Source organism: Papaver somniferum, chromosome 5 (genome assembly GCF_003573695.1).
Source record: "Papaver somniferum cultivar HN1 chromosome 5, ASM357369v1, whole genome shotgun sequence".
In the NCBI taxonomy this organism is placed as follows: domain Eukaryota; kingdom Viridiplantae; phylum Streptophyta; class Magnoliopsida; order Ranunculales; family Papaveraceae; genus Papaver; species Papaver somniferum.
Window position 1 is genome coordinate 99504636 of NC_039362.1, and position 20005 is coordinate 99524640.

The 20005-nt window shown below is 36.3% G+C and overlaps 1 protein-coding gene across 1 annotated transcript; it reads left to right on the plus strand.

Moving 5' to 3' along the window:
- The first annotated feature begins 4215 nt into the window (after positions 1–4215).
- On the plus strand, positions 4216–5462 carry LOC113277681. Its single transcript, XM_026526716.1, has 2 exons — positions 4216–5064; positions 5306–5462. The coding sequence occupies exon 1, from the start codon at positions 4266–4268 to the stop codon at positions 4971–4973; it is 708 nt and encodes a 235-aa protein (XP_026382501.1). The 5' UTR covers positions 4216–4265; the 3' UTR covers positions 4974–5064; positions 5306–5462.
- Positions 5463–20005: the final 14543 nt, after the last annotated feature.

Below are 20005 nucleotides of genomic sequence, written 5' to 3' on the forward strand. Positions count from 1 at the left end.
GTGTAGGAAGTATATCTCGAAGACATTTCCAGATAAAATGCTTAATTCTGGGTATTATAGGCAGCTTCCACATGCAAGAAAATATTTTCTTCATGTCATCAGAAGTTTCTAATTGACCGTGAGTATCTGAATACAATTTTCGGTATGCCGATTTCACCATAAATAAACCATTATTTTCCAATCTCCAAATGAGTTTGTCTTCTTGTTGGAGATGAATAGATAAACCAGAGATAGAGCTTGCTAGCTCAGGCGAAAAAAGGTCATATAGAAGACTGACATTCCAAGAATGAGTCTCTTATATGAATAAATATTTGACTAACACATAAGAAGAAGGATTAACTGCATTACTTTTTGGCTCAGGAGGATAATGAAGACCAGGTACCCATATGTCCCTCCAAATCCTTATTAATGAACCATTTACAAGGAGCCAAAAGCTGTTTTCCTTAATAAACTGAATCTGAGAACTGATACTTCTCCAAGCATAAGAGGAATCATCTTTTACTGTATAATTAAAAATATCACCATGAGGGTAATATTTAGCACCCATAGATTTGGACCAAATGTCTGAACCTCTTGTACATAATCTCCAAGCAGATTTAGCAAGGAGGGCTCCATTGAAACAATCTGAGTCCCTAAATCCTAGACCACCATCTTTTTTATCTCTACTCAAATTTGTCCATGAGATTATAACACCTTTGTTGGAATTATTTCTCCTCTAGAATTTACCTTGAATAGAGTTATTAAGATCCTTTATTGTTTGATCAGACAACTTGAAAGAGGTCATATGATGCACTAGTATTGCATTAATAACATGATTAACCATTATTGTTCTTCTTGGTTCAGATAGATTAGATGAATTCCATTTTGAAAGTCTAGTTTCCATCTTTTCAACAAAAACAGAAAATGGAACTTTCTTATTTCTGCCAATAAAGAATGGATGTCCAAGATATTTCTCTTTAGGATCCATAATAGGAACTTGCAGGATTCCACCTATAGTTTTACAGGCAGATGGACTGACATTTTTACTGAAGTACACTATTGAAATTGATAACTTGACCTGAACACTGACTAAACTCCTCAATGACTTAAAGAAGAGTTATAGTCTGATCAAGGTTTGCTTTTGAGAAAAGCAAATAACAAGTGATTTATTTTTGGAGCTCTTCTTGCTATTTTGACTCCAGTTATATTCTTTTCTGCTCACAGAAAGCCAGCTTCCTAGATAGTGATTCGATTGCAATAATGAAGATATAGGGAGACAGTGGGTCTCCCTGTCTAATTCCCCTAGTAGGATGGAAGGAATGGCATGGAGAACCATTAAGAAGTACTGGTACTTGAGTTGTGCTTATGCATTGGTGAATCAGATGACACCATTTATCACAGAATCCAAAAATCTTGAGCACATGTATTAGAAAATCCGATTCTAACCTATCAAATGCTTTTGACATGGCTTTCTTCATAACCATAGAGCCAACTCTTCCATATTGTTTTTCATACTATGAACCATTTCTTGAACTAGAGAAATATTTTCAGATATTAATCTTCCTGGAACATATGCTTCTTGCATAGGGGATATGATCTTACCTATATAATTTTTCATTCTTCTTGTAATGATTTTAGAAATCAATTTGTAAGAAGTATTACAAAGAGCTATAGGTCTGAAATCTTCGTGGTTTGTGAGGTGTTGAAGTTTTAGGAATGAGAAAGAATTTAGTTTTGTTGAGTTCTTTAAGAACAAAACCAGAATGAAAGAAATTTTGTATCATTTTTACAAGATCAACCTTGATTGTGTTCCATTGAGTTTGATAAAATCCAGGGGAAAAACCATATGGACCTGGTGATGTACAAGGTTCCATTGACATGAGAGTATTAAAACTCGCTGCTTGTGAAGGAATTTGAAGTAATTCTGAGTTGTCCTAATCTTTTATTAACTGGGGGATATGCAGCAACAAGGAATAAGAATCTGTTATTGCCACAAAAGTATTGATCTTCTTGAAATGAGTTGTTAATAAATTGTCCAAATCAACCCTTTCACTGCACCAGATTCCATCAGGAGATAAAAAAAACTATCAATTTTATTTATTGACCTTCTCATATTTGCTTTTCTATGAATATATTTGGTATTCATATCCATCTCTGTGTAGTATTTATCTTTACCTTGATGCCTCCTGAAACTTGATTCAATTTCATCGCATTGAGCAATATCAACTTCAATTTGAAGAACCTTATATGTGTTACTTCTATGTAAATCAGTTTGTTGAAGAATAGTTAACTTTTCCTTCAAATCAGTAATAGTTCTTTGGATATGGCCAAAAGTTTCCTTGTTCCACAAGGACAATTTTTTTATGGTATTAGAGAGCTTATTAACAAAAACAAAAGTTGCAGAGCCAGAAACATTAGTAGTCCAAGAATTTTTTATTTCAGAAACACAATTAGAGTTATACAGCCAATTTTAAAAACAAATCCAATTTCTACCCTTAACAGATAAGTTATTATATAGCTGGATCAGAATTGGAGTATGATCTGAACCATTTTGTGTAACATGAGACAAGCTAGAGTGAGGATAGTTCAAAAACCATCCACTATTAACTAAAGCTCTATCAAGTCTAGACTTGATTCTACCAGTTCCATGCTTATTATTTGTCCAAGTAAAAGGATTACCACTAAAACCTAAATCAGAGAGGTATGCTTCTCTTAGTTAATGAGTAATATTACTATTACTCGAAGAAGAAGCATGATTTGATCTCTCTTCAGAATTAAGAGTAATGTTTAGGTCTCCTAATACTACCCAAGGTATTTTAACAACTTTGTTAAGTTCTCTAATATAATCCCATTGTTCATCTTGTTCTTCTTTATAAGGTCTTCCATAAAGAAAACTTAAAAACCATTCTCCCTTAGAAGGGTCATTCAGAATAATAGCAGTGGAGTATGACATTCCATAATTCATAGGGTGCAAAAATAGATAAAATCAAAAGTAGGTGCAAAATTAATCTAGCTAACAAATGTCAGTTGTGCAAATCCTTGGAAGAGACTTTGGAGCATATTCTGTGGAGTTGTAGCTTCTCAGCGTCTGTTTGGACTTGGATTGCGGGTATTTTTAATTTGCAACCTCAATACTCCCTAATTCCTTCTTATAAATTTGCTAAGGGACGTAGTCGCATCATAAAAAGATCTGTGATTATTGGCTATTTTGGTGATTAAATCTGAGTTATGGAATATGAGAAACAGGTGCACTTTTGAAAAGAGGACAACAAACTTGCATTTTATCAAGCATCGTGTTTTCCATTTAATCCATGAATATCCAGTGAGGATCAAAAGTTTCATGCATAACACAGTTGAAGACTTATTTATTCTTGATTGCTTTCGGTTATCCTACAGAAAAGTAAAGTTTGTTCAATTAACTTCTGTGTTTTTGGAAGTATCCAAATATTAATGAGCTACTACTTTGTTATGATGGTGAGACAAGGGATAACCCTGGGAGAGCTGGGTCAGGCATGGTAGCTAGGGATACAGATTGTAACGTGTTGGAGGCTATGAGTTTTAGTCTTGGAGTACTAATAATTTTTTGGCATAATTATTTGGTATCATTGTTGGTCTTGAATGGGCCACAAAATTTGGCATGTGGAATATTATAATTCGTTCAGATTCTACGGGAGCAATCACGAGTTTGGAAAATTCTGATGTTCCTTGGTTTGTTAGGCAGCGTTGGTTATGGTTCATCGAAGTTATGTTAATACTCCTTCCGTTCCTGGAAAAGTGTTACTTTCACTTTTCCAGAAACAGAGGTAGTATTATATTTGAGCACACTTATCGTGAGGCGAATTTTACAGCGGATGCAATGGTTGGTTCAAAGGGGTTGTCTGCTAAACAATGGTGAAGCCATGAACTATGAAGGGACAATGGTGAAGCCATGAACTATGAAGGGGGACCGAATTTTCTTGATTCAATTGAATATCCTAATGTCCCCTATTATAGATTTAAGTAGTTTGTAAATTTTTGGGGTCTTCTTGTAAACTCTTTGTACATTTGTTATTCAAGAGTCGGCGAGGCGGCTTCAACAAAATCAAGAATGACTACGGCGTAGACATGTGGCGAAACGTTAGTTACCACTGCGAGAGTGCCCTTAGTAAGACCTCACGGAAACAAGTAGCCAGGGTACATGTTAGCATGGTATTCTTCCCCCGTGGAGCAAGTTAGAATGAATTCCTTGTTTCCTGTGTGTGTGATCAAAGAGAAAATTTCCTCAGTGTTTCGGCATCAGAAAACAAATGGAAAAACACATAAAAATCCTGTTAAACAGGCTATCATGCGCCTCAATTACCATAGCCACATTAACCCTAATTCTACTAATAACCAAAACCCCTGAAACATGCCTTTCATCCTCATCAAAATCCTCCTCCAATTCCATAATAAAATTCCCCAAATCATCTTGTGATTACACGCACCGTGAATTAGTCTCAATCGATAAGAAAAACAAACGTATCTGGTCAACTAACGATTGGGTGAAAAAGGTCAAATCACTAACAGAACTATTCCATGAGATTCAGAATCAAGTGGGGTTGAGGCTTCTCAATAACTATACAAAAGCATTGTGTGTATCTGCTGGTGCTGGACATGAAGTTATGGCTTTGAATCAATTAGGTGTAATTGATGTAACAGGTGTCGAACTCATTGAATCTCCACCCTTGGTCAGTAGAGCTGATCCTCATAATTTACCATTTTTCGATGGAGTTTTTGATTTTGGGTTTACTGCTCATTTAACTGAAGCGTTGTTTCCGTACCGATTTATCTATGAATTGGAAAGAACGATTAGATCTGGTGGGGTTGTTGTGGTGGTTGTTGAAGAATGTAATGCTGATGAGTTGGGGGAAATTAAGAGTTTGTTTAATAGATGTCATTTTGTTAGCGCTCGTAATGTTACTTTGGCTGGATTGAGAATGACTCAAGTTATAATGCGGAATCGGGTTCCACCTTAAATATGGAAGGGAGAAAATTAGGTTTTTGATTTTGCGTTTCTGTTGGTTCCAATGATGTTATTTCCTCTCATATTGATGAAGCGCCCATCAGGTATTATTCATTTTTTATCTTTATTTTTTCATTCCAAATCTTGTTGGAGATTCACTTAGGTGCATGATACATATTTAGTATGAGTAAATGTATAAAAACAATTTGAATTGTTCTATTTGAGAAAGAGAGACACATAGGATGTATGTAGTGATTAACCAATAACTTGTAACAAGTTGAATCGTTAAGTTATATTTTTACTATCAAACTGGTTTTCATTATTGATGATACTACTTGTGTCCAGCGTCGCTCTAACATTGGATGAGGCATATGGTCTAACTCTATGGCTGAAATCATGGCAATCATATTTTGCTTAGACTGGGCTGTCCTTCAAGGATGGCATACATTGTGGATTGAATCAGATTCCTATTCAGCTGTTAAAACTCGAGTAAGGATCATGCAAAACCTTATCTCTGTCTACATTTCCTGGAACTTTAGAAATGCATCTATTGCTGCTGACCCTGGCAGTTTGTTGCATTTGTCTAGCTCCAATAAGTTACCTGTGTGCCAAATCAATCTCACTTGGTTACAAGATGCTAGAACATGTTATGCAACACTCTTACTTTTCGCATGGCGCGTACTCAAAGATGTGTCATATTGGTTTGAGATGACATCTCAAGCTTAAATTATGTATTAAGAGGAACATTGTCCTAGGGCCAATAATGCGCCACTATGGTGCATTGCGTGGGTTACTTTGGGGAAGAACCAATGGCGCATTACGAAGGCTACGCTGGCCCATGAACTAATATCGCACCACTACGGTGCATTTGATCAGAGCAAGCTGGCCGAGGCAGTATGACGCCATCATAACGAAACAATGAAGTTGGTCGGCGGTCCAGAAACGAAAACACAGCCGTGATGGTGCTTTATCAGAATACATGGCCGCACAGCCGTCATGGCGCTTTATCAGAATACATGGCAACAACCATGAATAATGAAGCAAGTATGTTAAAGTGCTCCCCAACTTTGATTTGTAGAAATGTCAATGAAGCATATACAGGGAAGGGTAGTCGGTTGAAGGTGCATATAGCGGAAATGTGTCTAAAGCTTCATAGCTAGCCTATACGGCGCCAAAACGTCATTGTAGCGCGTGCTTCGGTCATGAGAGCTTTATGATGCTTAGGCATCAAAGTTGTGTCATTGCGAACTAGTGATGCACCACCATGGTGCAACCCAAAGGAAAGGCCAATGATGCACATTCTTGCGCATCATTGACAAAGGTCCCTTTTGGACTATACAAGGCCATTATTGCTTGGCCACGGCCTTGTAACACGAGTGGGCTTTAGTTGTTTGTCCCGACGAGGATGAATTATGGTATGTGCATGATCCATTTTATGCAGGGACGTAGGCAGCCGCGATGGTTCAATACTTTGTCGCTCATATCATCTAATTGCGAGGTGATTGCGACACTACGGTAATCCATATCATCTGACCCGACAAGGCGATGCAAGAGATGATTATTGCCATACTTGATGGGGCACGTTGCAGTCTACTCCTCGGATGCTCATATTTCCCATAGAGTCGTTCGACGTAGGCATGCACCAATGGCATGTTGGGTATGGTAAGGAAAGTAAGTAATATTGGTACGCAAGTTAGCGGAGCTTGCATAAGCCATTGGCATCACAAGGATGACGCAAGAAAAGTACGGGATGAACCTGACTGATACACCCTTGGCACAAGCAAAATCACTGCGTGTTGTCATCAATTCCTAAGTTAAGTAGGGAAGGTGGAATTAGGCCAACAGTGGCCTATGCGCAAGTACAAAGTATGCTTTATCCTTGGACAAGACTCGAAATCCTGTGATGCACGTAATAATGTTTCGGCATTAGCGATTATGGCTTTATACACTTCGCAGAACAAGGATAAGTTGGAACCGTATGGAAGTTAAGTTTAAGGCAACATGCTTGCTAAGCATGCTTGTAAAGGAAAGTGGACGTATATTTTGAAGCTAAAAGAGAAGTTTTAAGTTCCTCTAACTAGCATCAAAGTGGCGCATCGGGAAATTATGACCCGCGTTCTGGCTCGTTGGGCGTAATTTTGTGTCCGTCACATGTTAAGATGTAGTTTCCCATAACTTGTGTGTACCCTTGCTTCCATTATGGTTGCCGCGTTAAAGTCACTCAACAGAATTATTCTATTGCCGCTTACTATATTGCCACGATTAGAGGACTGCCTACAAACTTAACACATGGACGTATGCACTATGGTTACTTTTGGCCTATCAAACGGACTTCCGTCGTAAGTGCACTCGGGAACGATTATGAAGTGCTACTAACTTTGTCATATGTTTATATAGTACGTAGATTCATGAAAAAGCAATGTTAAGAATAGATAAGTTCAATGCATAAGCCCTTACAAAAGCTACAGGAATATGTTTCTTTCAAGTCCATTTAAAATTACAAGCAGAGTGTACGTGCGATGCACGTTGTTCAAATTCAGACCGGAAAGTGAGGAGAAAAAACGACGGAGGAAAAGAAAAAACGGAGTAAATACTGCAGTTTGTTTTTACGGTCCTTGTACATGTTTCTTATTCCAAATGAACCCTCAAATAATTGCCATATATAAGAAAAGTTCTTTTCAATCTAACGGATGAATTATAAATACAAATCATATCTGACGGCTGACGTTAAGAGTTCACACGGAAATATTTTCCTTACATCTGATGGATGAATTTTAGATCTGATAGATCGGCGGCTACGAAGAGTAGAGCTATAAGATTATGTTGCTCTCATTAAAGGGGGAAGATTTTTTGCTAAAATATAAGGTTTTGTTACACATGTGAATCGACGATGAGTTGTCTTCGCAAGTTTCACCACTGGATTTGCTCCATCTCTATCTTCTCGAATGATTGGAGCGACTTGCATCATTTACTTTACTCTCATTGTGGTATGTGGATGGATAAATTATTTGCTTTCTTACTAGCAATCCATCGATAAAATTATACATCAAAAACTCATAATCAACACTCCCTCCATTTCTAAAAAAGAACTCACTTTTCCAGAAACAGAGGGAGTAATACGATAATATTATAAGTTATTTATAATATAACTTTTTACCCGAATAAAGTGTTAGAGCGTAGCTCGGTTGAACCCACCAAGCGTTGGTATGTCAAGTTTGGTTGTCATATTTTAGTATCAAAACCCATCTAGAGTCGCTTGATTAAATACTAGAGACAACTTCGTCTAGATTAGACTAGAAAGTCTGGGAATGTTGAGACGTACAAGTATTACTCCGAAGACCCGAAGAAAGTGAAGAAGCAACGACGACATCATCCTTCCTCTTGAGGTTAGTAATATTGACTTGATCTTGTTCCCATTCCTAACGTATCTTTCAAGTCGTTTTAGATTGAAAACATAACATGCGAAGATATATACATATGAAACTCTAGTGTTAGACTTGGTCATAATAGTATGATTAAAGTATTAAGGAATTATATTACGAAGTATAACATTTATCTTTTGAACTTCAAAAATACGACAAGGACATAATCTATTGTTTATAGTTACTTGATTATGTGTGCATTATATAGGTGTGATTTTATCCTAGAAAACAATGTATTATTATATTAGTTTAAGGAAGTAGATATATGAAATTGTTTCATAATCGAAAGGAAAATTATGATTTGTTGATCCAGTTCTTCATTGAATATTTTGATTGATCAATACAAGATGACTAGGTAGAACCAATCTTAACTTTGGTTGAGAGTTGTGGTATAACCGATCATAGCCTGTAATATATTGCTAGTTATAATCGGTCACAAGTTACTTTGGAAATCAAGGTGTAACCAATCACAAGCTATATTGAAATGCAAGTTGTAACCAGCCACAAGTTACTTTGGAATCCAAGGTATAACCGGTCACAAGATGAATTTGGAAGTTAGTTGTAATCGGTCACAAGCTACCTTTGGGAAGCAAGGTGTAACCGGTCACAAGCTACTTCGAGAAGCAAGGTGTAACCGTCCCAAGCTACTTTGTGGATAAAGGTGTAACCGATTACAACCTATCTTGGGAATCATGTTATATTTGGTCACAACTTGTGTAGGAGTGATGGTATAATTGGTTCAATGAGCAAAACCAAGTTTCCATGGTTCACATATTTCTTCATGATGTGTGTGAATTAAGGTTTAGTTATGATTCTGGTGGAGCCGTCTATCCGGAGAGGAAAGTACCCTAATTAGGCGAAATATCTTACCACCGCTCGTTTAAAGACTTTTGTGGGATCAAGAAGCTCTACGAGTACAGTTGGTGGGAAAATAGATAATTGCATTGTTATTTTAGTTTTCGATTATTGATTTGATTGACTAACGGTTGTTGTAACTTTGATTGCACCTAGTTTGATTATTCTTGAGAGCCTTCTCTTCTGACATAAGGGTCACTTGAACTAGATCAAAGTATCGACGGGATCTTTAGAACCGTTTTCGGATCTAATGACATCTTGTGATAATCCATTGTTAATAGACTTTGTTCTGTGCGTGATTGATCACAAGAGGATTCAAGTTGCGTTGTGCATGCATTAAAGGCAATAGAAGATTTGAAGACGAAAACGAATGTTAATTAGTTTTCGTATCTTGTGGACTTAATGCACAAACCTTGATCGGATGGGATCCAACTAGAATCGTGTTTATCTTTGATAGACTTGATTGACTAGTTGCGTAAGATCGGAATCACCTTATAGTTTCTCTTTGAGATGTATATTGATTGATTGCAAATCTAGAGTTTGATTATTTCGGTAATCAAAGTTTATATTGATTTGACCATACAAAGGAGTTTATTAACGGAAGAGCCTTTGTCAACAACTCACATATCTTTATAGCAAAGATTGATTAGTGTGTTTACCAAACAAATTCTTCTTTTGTTGTTTGGAATACGATCCAAAGGACTTTCTATTCACGTGCACGACTCTCGAAGTCGAAGGCGCAGGGATGCTGAGGAAACTAAGTAGCTAGGGATAGTCTACTTGGTCTCAACTATACGAAGTTGGTATTAGATTTTGTATAGCGGCTTAATTATGAGAGTATTCAAAACTGGACTAGGTCCCGGGGTTTTTCTGCATTTGCGGTTTCCTCGTTAACAAATCTTATTGTGCCATTTACTTTATTATTCCGCATTATAATTGTTTTATTATAATTAAAATAAATTGCACTTATACGTTAATTCGTAACACTTGATATTGATCATGGTTTAATACCGTACCTATTATCAAGTAAACACTTTGTTGTCGTATCGTCTCGATCTCGAATCCATAGTAAATCACACAAGTAATCTTGTTGGTGTATTGTTTCAATATCGTATTCATAGATGATCACACGAAGTGTGTACCAAAGTTGTTGTATTGTCTCGACTCTGTCCATAGATTGAGAAAATATGTTTTTCATATGTTTTCTTATTGTTATGGCTACGGATCTTCAACAACAATTATGCTGAGTTGAACACGTTCAGAATCACTAGAATACTTGGAGTGGCGAAAAATTCAAGGAATGTTGAAGAACCAAGGAAATCAAGCATGATGGATGAGAAGGTACAAAGTTTATTTATTTTGTAATTCATATGTATTGATAGTTTTGTCACTAAAATTGACAAAGGGGGAGATTATTAGAGCATTGCTCGGTCGAACTCGCAAGCGTTGCTATCTCAAGCTTGTTTGTCAAGTTTAGGTGATCAAAACTATAAGTCTTGATTTCTAGTCTACTTATAGCTATGTCTCGGATTAGAATAGAATGTGTAATTGAGCTTTTGAATTCACGGTGTTCATCGATTGAAGACGAAGATCTACCGAGGAGAGCTTGGAGGAACTTCATCAACAATGTAGGATCAGAATTTCGCGAAAACGATACGCTCGCGAAATTCTTAACAACGCATTACAAAAATGTCGCAGAGCACTTTGAGAAACGACACAATAGGTGATATTAGCTTAAACATAAGAAAAATGTAATAACTTTGCGAAGATTGGAAGATCTGCGAAATTAACATTTGTAAGCTTGCGATATCATCGCAAGCCAGATCCGAAATTAGGGGAAATCTTAGTTGTATATGAGCTGTCATCCACTAGGTAGCATCCTATATAAAGAGAAAGATGGGAGAGAGAAAAGGAACTGGTATTATTATTATCTTCTTATTCTTCCCCAAAAACCAGAGAGAGAGAGAAAGAGCTCCAAATACTCATTAATGGAGTCTCAATTGTAATCCATATGTAATTACAAACAATCATAGTGAAGATCCCTAACCCCGTGGATGTAGATCATATTGATCGAACCACGTAAACCTTGTGTCTCTTTACAATTTTAGCATTCTTATCATCATTTTTATGTTTAGATCTACAAATTATTACAAGGGGTGTGTTGTAGGATTTCCTGCAACCACATTTTTGGTGCTAGAAACAGGGAGCGAGTAAAGGATTTATCCATCCTGTAACTTGTTGGTTCAAGAAATTTCCATGAAGATTAGGTATTGTTCATATTTTTCTAGATCTATAAAATTTAGGTTCAAAAATGGAAATTTTATGGAAGAAATCACACTTTCAGGGAGTAAACATCATCAACAATTCAAAGACATGAAAAGAGTGAGAGAAAAAAATTAGTTGTTGTGGTGAAATTTAAGGAAAAAAATGGAAGTTTCAGTGGAATATTTTCATGTTCAGGAGAAAGCAAGAGGCATTTTGTGAAGAAACAAAGGAAAGACGAAGATAATGATAAGATTCAGAAGTTGTGATTTCTGTCACAAACAGAAATTCGCACAGATGGTTCAAGGCTGAGCGAACAACAAATAGGTCACGGGTTCGAATTCGCAGAGACACATATTTTTCGTTTTCTTCTCATTTGCATGGGAGAATAAAAGAATAAGGAAAAAAGTTATGCGTTAATTTCGCAAAGAGGTCCTTGCACAATTGGTCCAGAAAGCAGTATGTGCGTTCGTGGTCGCAAGTTCGAATTCTCCTGCGAACATAGTTTTATTCTTTTTTACAGAGAGCGAAAAAATGAATAATTTCGCAATATTGTTTCATTATTTTGCAAACAAGAGGCAGCACAATTGGTCATGTGCGAAGTTTTTGAGCTCATTGTCGCGAGTTCGATTCCCACCTCACGCGTGCCTTTTTCGCATATTTATATTTAAGCTATTAAGGGTGAAGATGAGGATAAAGGTTTACAATTGTTTAGTTATTTCGTACAACAGAGTTGTCACAGATGGTTCAGTGTGATACTTTGCAAAGAGAATGTCATGGGATCAATTCTTGCTACTCGCATATTTGTTTTTGATTATTTCGCATGAGAGAGTTCGCACACTTGGTTCGCACAGAAAAGAGTTGATGATTATTGTTTTTGATTATTTCGCATGAGAGAGTTCGCACACTTGGTTCGCGCAGAAAAGAGTTGATGATTATGTCGCACAGAAGAGAGTTGATGATAACTTCGCAAAGAATAAGCTTGCACAATTGGTCACGAGGCATGAATGCAAGCAGAAGGTCGCGAGATCAATTCTTGCTTCTCGCATGTTTATTTTTGTTACGCGAAATTTATACAGAATTGTCTCTCACACAGTTGGAATTTGATTACTTCGCAAGAACTTTGATTATTTCGCAAGAGAGGCTTCGCACAGTTGGTATGGTGCAAGATAATACAAGAAGCAGGTCGAGGGTTCAAGTCTCACTTCTCACACTTCTTTTTGCTGCGCGAAATTCATACATTTCAAGGCGATTATTCACTTCTCTGACAATAATAGCGACTCACATGAAAGTTAAGTACCACCTCCTTGAACATTTTACTTTATACTAGGAACGAATAAAAAGATTTTTGATTTGATTTATAAAAAGCGATTCAATCGCACGATTACAAAGATTTCAAGATTTCAAAGATTATAAAGATTACGAAGACTTCAAAATTACAGGGATTTCGAGATTTCAAAATTACAAAAAACTGAGAAAATTCAATTTATATGTTTCTCTAGAATATTTCTTTTGCAGAGAATAACAAGATTTTTGATTTGATTTACAAAACGCGATAGAATCGCAGAATTACAAAGATTTCACAACTACAAAGATTTCAGAGTTACCATGTATTAGAATTTCTCTTGAAATTTTTTTTGATTCAAATGATATGATATTATGAGAATGAAAGAATGAATGAAAGAGATGACAGAAATGAAAGAATGAATGAAAGAGATGACAAAAATGAAAAGATGAATGAGAGAATAAAGAAACGCGAACATTTCGCAGAAACAAAGAGACGCGAAAATTTCGCAGAAACGCGAATAAAATTTCGCAGATAGGGGAGAACCTTTATGGCGTACATCCTAGTTCGCGAATAAAATTTCGCAAGAGGCAAATGTAAGACCTAACGTACGTGATATAAGGGGGTACCTGTTGCATGGCTCAAGGAAAGGTTACACCGCCCCGGAACCTGAGTCATAGAGATTTGGGGTCAATAAATCCCATCCGGGAGAGGCACCTTGGATTCTCAGCTTAAGCTTATGACTTAGGTTGGGCGACTAAGGTAATAAGGACTCTCCCAAGGAGTGCAGAATCTGATCAAGGCGCCAAGGTACACGGTTGAGTCAAGAGTGCCAGGGGCGTCTGGAGCGTACCTTGTCATTCTTGACAAGTCTTGGCTTATACTGCACTCGGCCCGAAGAAAACCCCACTTAGGGTGCAGTCTCGTAACCATAAGCCCTATAGGTAAAAGGGACAAGAGGCTGCGAAAACAACTGGTTGTTGTTAAGACCGGATGTGAGGAGCTAACCTTGTATGGTAGAAGTACGCCTCCTTGAAGGGGCAACCGGGGGGTGGGAGATAAGGGCGGCACCCTCCATTAGGGAGATGATAAGTGTCTTAAGACGCAAATGTCATGAGGCTTTTTACTCGCAATGGTATTAAGACTTGTCATATTTGTGCGACAATCCTGAAGAGGCAATAATACTAGAGAAAAGGATAAGACGAGATCAATGGGTCATTACATGAAAGTGTGAAGACGTCCTGCGATTTCGTCGCAAGACGGCAATGTCATGGGGCTTTATTTTCGCAAGAATATTTAGGCCTGTCATATTGTCGCAAGAATCCTGAAGAGGCAATAATACAAAAGAAAAAGTTAAGGCAAGATCAATGGGTTTTTGCATGAAAGTGCAAAGACGTCCTGCGATTTTGTCGCAATGACAAGTGGTGGAAAAATAAGACCTTTAACTAGGAAGGCAAAATAAGACCACATAAGAAGATGAGTAAGCAAATAAGCTTGCGAATATGTATATGGAAATGAAACTGAGGAAGTAAAAATGCCGCAGACTTGATACTATGATCATATTGTTATGAGATACTAATAGTGCAGGAAAGAGGAAAGATGAAACACAAGTAAGAACTTGTGAGGAACAATAACTACACGAAGAGGAATGCATACACTAAAGAAAAATCCAGAGAAATGGAGAATGGAGGCAATTTAAAGCTACATCAATTTTAGCGTGCAAAATGAGCTAAGTAACACAAACATTAGCTATACATTGCAATAGATAAGCATTCTCATCATACAAGCATCATACTCGCATCATAAAAGCATTGCATAAGTATTTCATAGCATAAACATCGCATACACATTTCATAACATAATCATCACATAAGCATTATATTCGCACAAGTACTTTACAAAACTGTACGGAATAATATTGCAGAATTTCGCAATAATATCGCAGAATTTAGCAGAATTATTCAGGATTACTCAAAATTTCACAGGATTATTCAGAATTTCGCAAGATTATTCAGAGAACTTCGTAGAATGATTCAGAACTTCGCAGAATGATTCGAAATTTCGTAGAATGTGTCAGAATTTCGCAGAATGTGATTATTTCGAATGATGTGATTATCTCGCTCAATTATTTTGCACAATTATAAGCAACTTGAAGAGATTATACTATCGCATGAGCACAAAACATGAGACAGAGGCAAGATAAGAATGAAGAAACAATTCGCACATTCAACATTTTCTCAAGGATTCTACCCTCATAGATAAATAACAGAGGCAACTATGGATTACCAAGAAAACATTTTATGTTCTTTATCTTCTCGGTAAGAATCACCAAAAATGGAGTAATAATTTCGCATGAATAGAGGCAATACTTATTATTCTCATTCAAGAACGGATACTTCTTATATTTCGAGGATTGAATACTTCTTATACTTCATCAAGGATACTTCATGCTTCTTATACTTCATAAAGGATACTTCATACTTCGCATACTTATTCAAGGATACTTCATACTTCTTATACTTCAAGGGTTAATACTTCTTATTTACTTCGCAACGCTCCGGAACTTCACAAAAGAATAGAGGCAAGTACGTACTTTTCAAGTCCAATATTCTTTCGCTCGTTCCTCCAACAACTACAACAAGGTGGATTTTTTTCCTGAAGATCGCTCTTCAAGCAATATTCAAGAAAAAAGAGGCAAGATGTAGGATCAGAATTTCGCGACAACGATACGCTCGCGAAATTATAAACAACGCATTACAAAAATGTCGCAGAGCACTTTGAGAAACGACACAATAGGTGATATTAGCTTGAACATAAGAAAAATGTAATAACTTTGCGAAGATTGGAAATCTGCGAAATTAACATTTGTAAGCTTGCGATATCATCGCAAGCCAGATCCGAAATTAGGGGAAATCTTAGCTGTATATGAGCTGTCATCCACTAGGTAGCATCCTATATAAAGAGAAAGATAGGAGAGAGAAAAAGAACTGGTATTATTATTATCTTCTTATTATTCCCCAAAAACCAGAGAGAGAGAAAGAGCTCCAAATACTCATTAATGGAGTCTCAATTGTAATCCATATGTAATTACAAACAATTATAGTGAAGATCCCTAACCCCGTGGATGTAGATCATATTGATCGAACCACGTAAACCTTGTGTCTCTTTACAATTTTAGCATTCTTATCATCATTTTTATGTTTAGATGTACAAATTATTACAAGGGGTGTGTTGTAGGATTTCTTGCAACCACATTTTTGGTGCTAGAAACAGGGAGCGAGTAAAGGATTTATCCATCCTATAACTTGTTGGTTCAAGAAATTTCCATGAAGATTAGGTATTGTTCATATTTTTCTAGATCTATAAAATTTAGGTTCAAAAATGGAAATTTTATGGAAGAAATCACACTTTCAGGGAGTAAACATCATCAACAATTCAAAGACATGAAAAGAGTGAGAGAAAAAAATTAGTTGTTGTGGTGAAATTTAAGGAAAAAAATGGAAGTTTCAGTGGAAGATTTTCATGTTCAGGAGAAAGCAAGAGGCATTTTGTGAAGAAACAAAGGAAAGACGAAGATAATGATAAGAGTCAGAAGTTGTGATTTCTGTCACAAACAGAAATTCGCACAGATGGTTCAAGGCTGAGCGAACAACAAATAGGTCACGGGTTCGAATTCGCGGAGACACATATTTTTCGTTTTCTTCTCATTTGCATGGGAGAATAAAAGAATAAGGAAAAAAGTTATGCGTTAATTTCGCAAAGAGGTCCTTGCACAATTGGTCCAGAAAGCAGTATGTGCGTTCGTGGTCGCAAGTTCGAATTCGCCTGCGAACATAGTTTTATTCTTTTTTACAGAGAGCGAAAAAATGAATAATTTCGCAATATTGTTTCATTATTTCGCAAACAAGAGGCAGCACAATTGGTCATGTGCGAAGTTTTTGAGCTCATTGTCGCGAGTTCGATTCCCACCTCACGCGTGCCTTTTTCGCATATTTATATTTAAGCTATTAAGGGTGAAGATGAGGATAAAGGTTTACAATTGTTTAGTTATTTCGTACAGGAGAGTTGTCACAGATGCTTCAGTGTGATACTTTGCAAGGAGAATGTCATGGGATCAATTCTTGCTACTCGCATATTTATTTTTGATTATTTCGCATGAGAGAGTTCGCACACTTGGTTCGCACAGAAAAGAGTCGATGATTATTTCACACAGAAGAGAGTTGATGATAATTTCTCAAAGAATAAGCTTGCACAATTAGTCACGAGGCATGAATGCAAGCAGCAGGTCGCGAGATCAATTTTTGCTTCTCGCATGTTTATTTTTGTTACGCGAAATTTATACAGAGTTGTCTCTCACACAGTTGGAATTTGATTACTTCGCAAGAACTTTGATTATTTCGCAATAGAGGCTTAGCACAGTTGGTATGGTGCAAGAAAATCCAAGAAGCAGGTCGAGGGTTCAAGTCTCACTTCTCACACTTCTTTTTGCTGCGCGAAATTCATACATTTCAAAGCGTTTATTCACTTCTCTGACAATAATAGCGACTCACATGAAAGATAAGTACCACCTCCTTGAACATTTTACTTCATACTAGGAACGAATAAAAAGATTTTTTGATTTGATTTACAAAAAGCGATTCAATCGCACGATTACAAAGATTTCAAGATTTCAAAGATTATAAAATTACTAAGATTTCAAGATTACAAAGACTTCAAAATTACAGAGATTTCGAGATTTCAAAATTACAGAAAACTGAGAAAATTCAATTTATATGTTTCTCTAGAATATTTCTTTTGCAGAGAATAACAAGATTTTTTATTTGATTTACAAAACGCGATAGAATCGCAGAATTACAAAGATTTCAAAACTACAAAGATTTCAGAGTTACCATGTATTAGAATTTCTCTTCATCAACAATGTAGGATCAGAATTTCGCGACAACGATACGCTCGCGAAATTCTTAACAACGCATTACAAAAATGTCGCAGAGCACTTTGAGAAACGACACAATAGGTTATATTAGCTTAAACATAAGAAAAATGTAATAACTTTGCGAAGATTGGAAGATCTGCGAAATTAACATTTGTAAGCTTGCGATATCATCGCAAGCCAGATCCAAAATTAGAGGAAATCTTAGCTGTATATGAGTTGTCATCCACTAGGTAGCATCCTATATAAAGAGAAAGGAAGGAGAGAGAAAATAACTGGTATTATTATTATCTTCTTATTCTTCCCCAAAAACCAGAGAGAGAGAGAGAGCTCCAAATACTCATTAATGGAGTCTCAATTGTAATCCATATGTAATTACAAACAATCATAGTGAAGATCCCTAACCCCGTGGATGTAGATCATATTGATCGAACCACGTAAACCTTGTGTCTCTTTACAATTTTAGCATTCTTTTCATCATTTTTATGTTTAGATCTATAAATTATTACAAGGGGTGTGTTGTAGGATTTCCAGCAACTACAAACAAAAGGTATGTGGAGACTAAAACTTATCTATCACTCAGAAGTCTATTCTGTTCTATCTCCTAATGAGACTAAGTCGTATAACTATATAGGCTTTTATATTATATACATTTGATATTTCGAGCTGATTTTAACTTGGTTATCTATTTCTCGAAATATGTGTTGGAAGCTTTTTGCTTTAGCTATGTTCATCATATTCTTGACGAGTTTAGTTGGAAACAATTTATTTATTGGAAACTAAATAATAAGTTAAAAGATGATCATGTGAAAATCGCCTTGAAACATCTTACATGATTGGTGTGAGACAATCATTTGATGTCGACTCGGAAAAATTTTGTGTTAATCATTCAATCACTTAAAATTACTTATAAGCTAATAGTTTGTGTGAGACAGTTGTTGTCATCTTCTAAGGATATTTTAGCGATTGAAATGGGAGTTTAGAACAAATTAACCTTTGTCTGGATACAACACAGTATGCGTACCAGTATGCAAACTGTTGTGGTATGATTCAGGTCCGGAAACCTTGTTGGCATACCAGTACGCGAACAATTTTAACTGTTAAAGTCTGGGAACCAAGTTTGCATACCCGTTTGCAAACTATTTCACCTGAGTTCGGTCTGGAACGACAGTATGCGTACCCATTTGCAAACTGTCAGAAAAGATCAAAGTCCGGAACTCTAGTTTGCGTACCCGTTTGCAAAATGAGTTGGTTTAAGTTATAAAATCGGTTAAGTACGACTTCATACTCATGAACAAATACATTTATAAATTAAGGAATGCAATCTTTGCAAACTGTGGCTAAAATGTTCATGAACTGATTCTTTTGAATCAATCCGATTTTGCTTCAATTATGTCTTGTATACTTCTATGAGAATATAAACAATTGAACAACTCTATGAGTAACACAATTACATTCATTTGATTTAGAAGTGTTAAGATGAATGTGGTTAATACAAAAGTGTTCATATGGCTAACTTCGGTTAATTTTTATTGAGCCTACTCAATATACACATTTAGGTACGGTTACGCATATCTAAATGAAGGTATATTTCATTTTTGTGTAACAAGCTAAGACCATCTAACGGTGGAGATATACTGCTTTGGTTTTAAGCAGACTTAGCTTGAATCTTAAATCAGGTTTTCATCTAACGCTGAATATTGATTGCTTTGTTTCAAAGCAGTCAAACCCTGATTTGAAGACTATATAAGGGAGAACTCTAGAAACTGGAAAACCTAATCCCCACACCTCATGTGTGATACTAGTTGCGACTAGAGTCGATTCTCCTTTAACCTAGGTTTTTCCTGAAACCATTATAGGTTAATGACTTAAAGACTTCATTGGGATTCTGAAGCCAGACCCAACTATTTTCTCTGTAGTTGTGTGTTCTCATCTTACTTGGTCTATCGTATTGAGTACTATCTTCTCTAATATTTGCTCGAGATTTATCTCCGATAGGTAAGATATAAAAAGTAATCACAAATCACTTCGTCTCATTCTTTGTGATTCCACAATAACTTGTTCTACTACCATATAGTTAAGTTATTGTGAGGTGATTGATATTTCCAGGATGTTCTTCGGGAATATAAGACCGGATTATCAATTGGTTCATGTTCACCTTGATTTATCAGAATACGGAAAAAAAACTTCATAGGTATTTCTTGTGAGACAGTTTTATCTATCATAATAGACTTTTCTGTGGGAGACAGATTTGTTTATCAAGTCTTCGACTTTTGGTCGTAGCAACTCTT

Coding starts and splice junctions, on each gene's coding strand:
- LOC113277681 (XM_026526716.1), top strand. CDS start 4,266: ATGGAAAAACACATAAAAATCCTGTTAAACAGGCTATCATGCGCCTCA.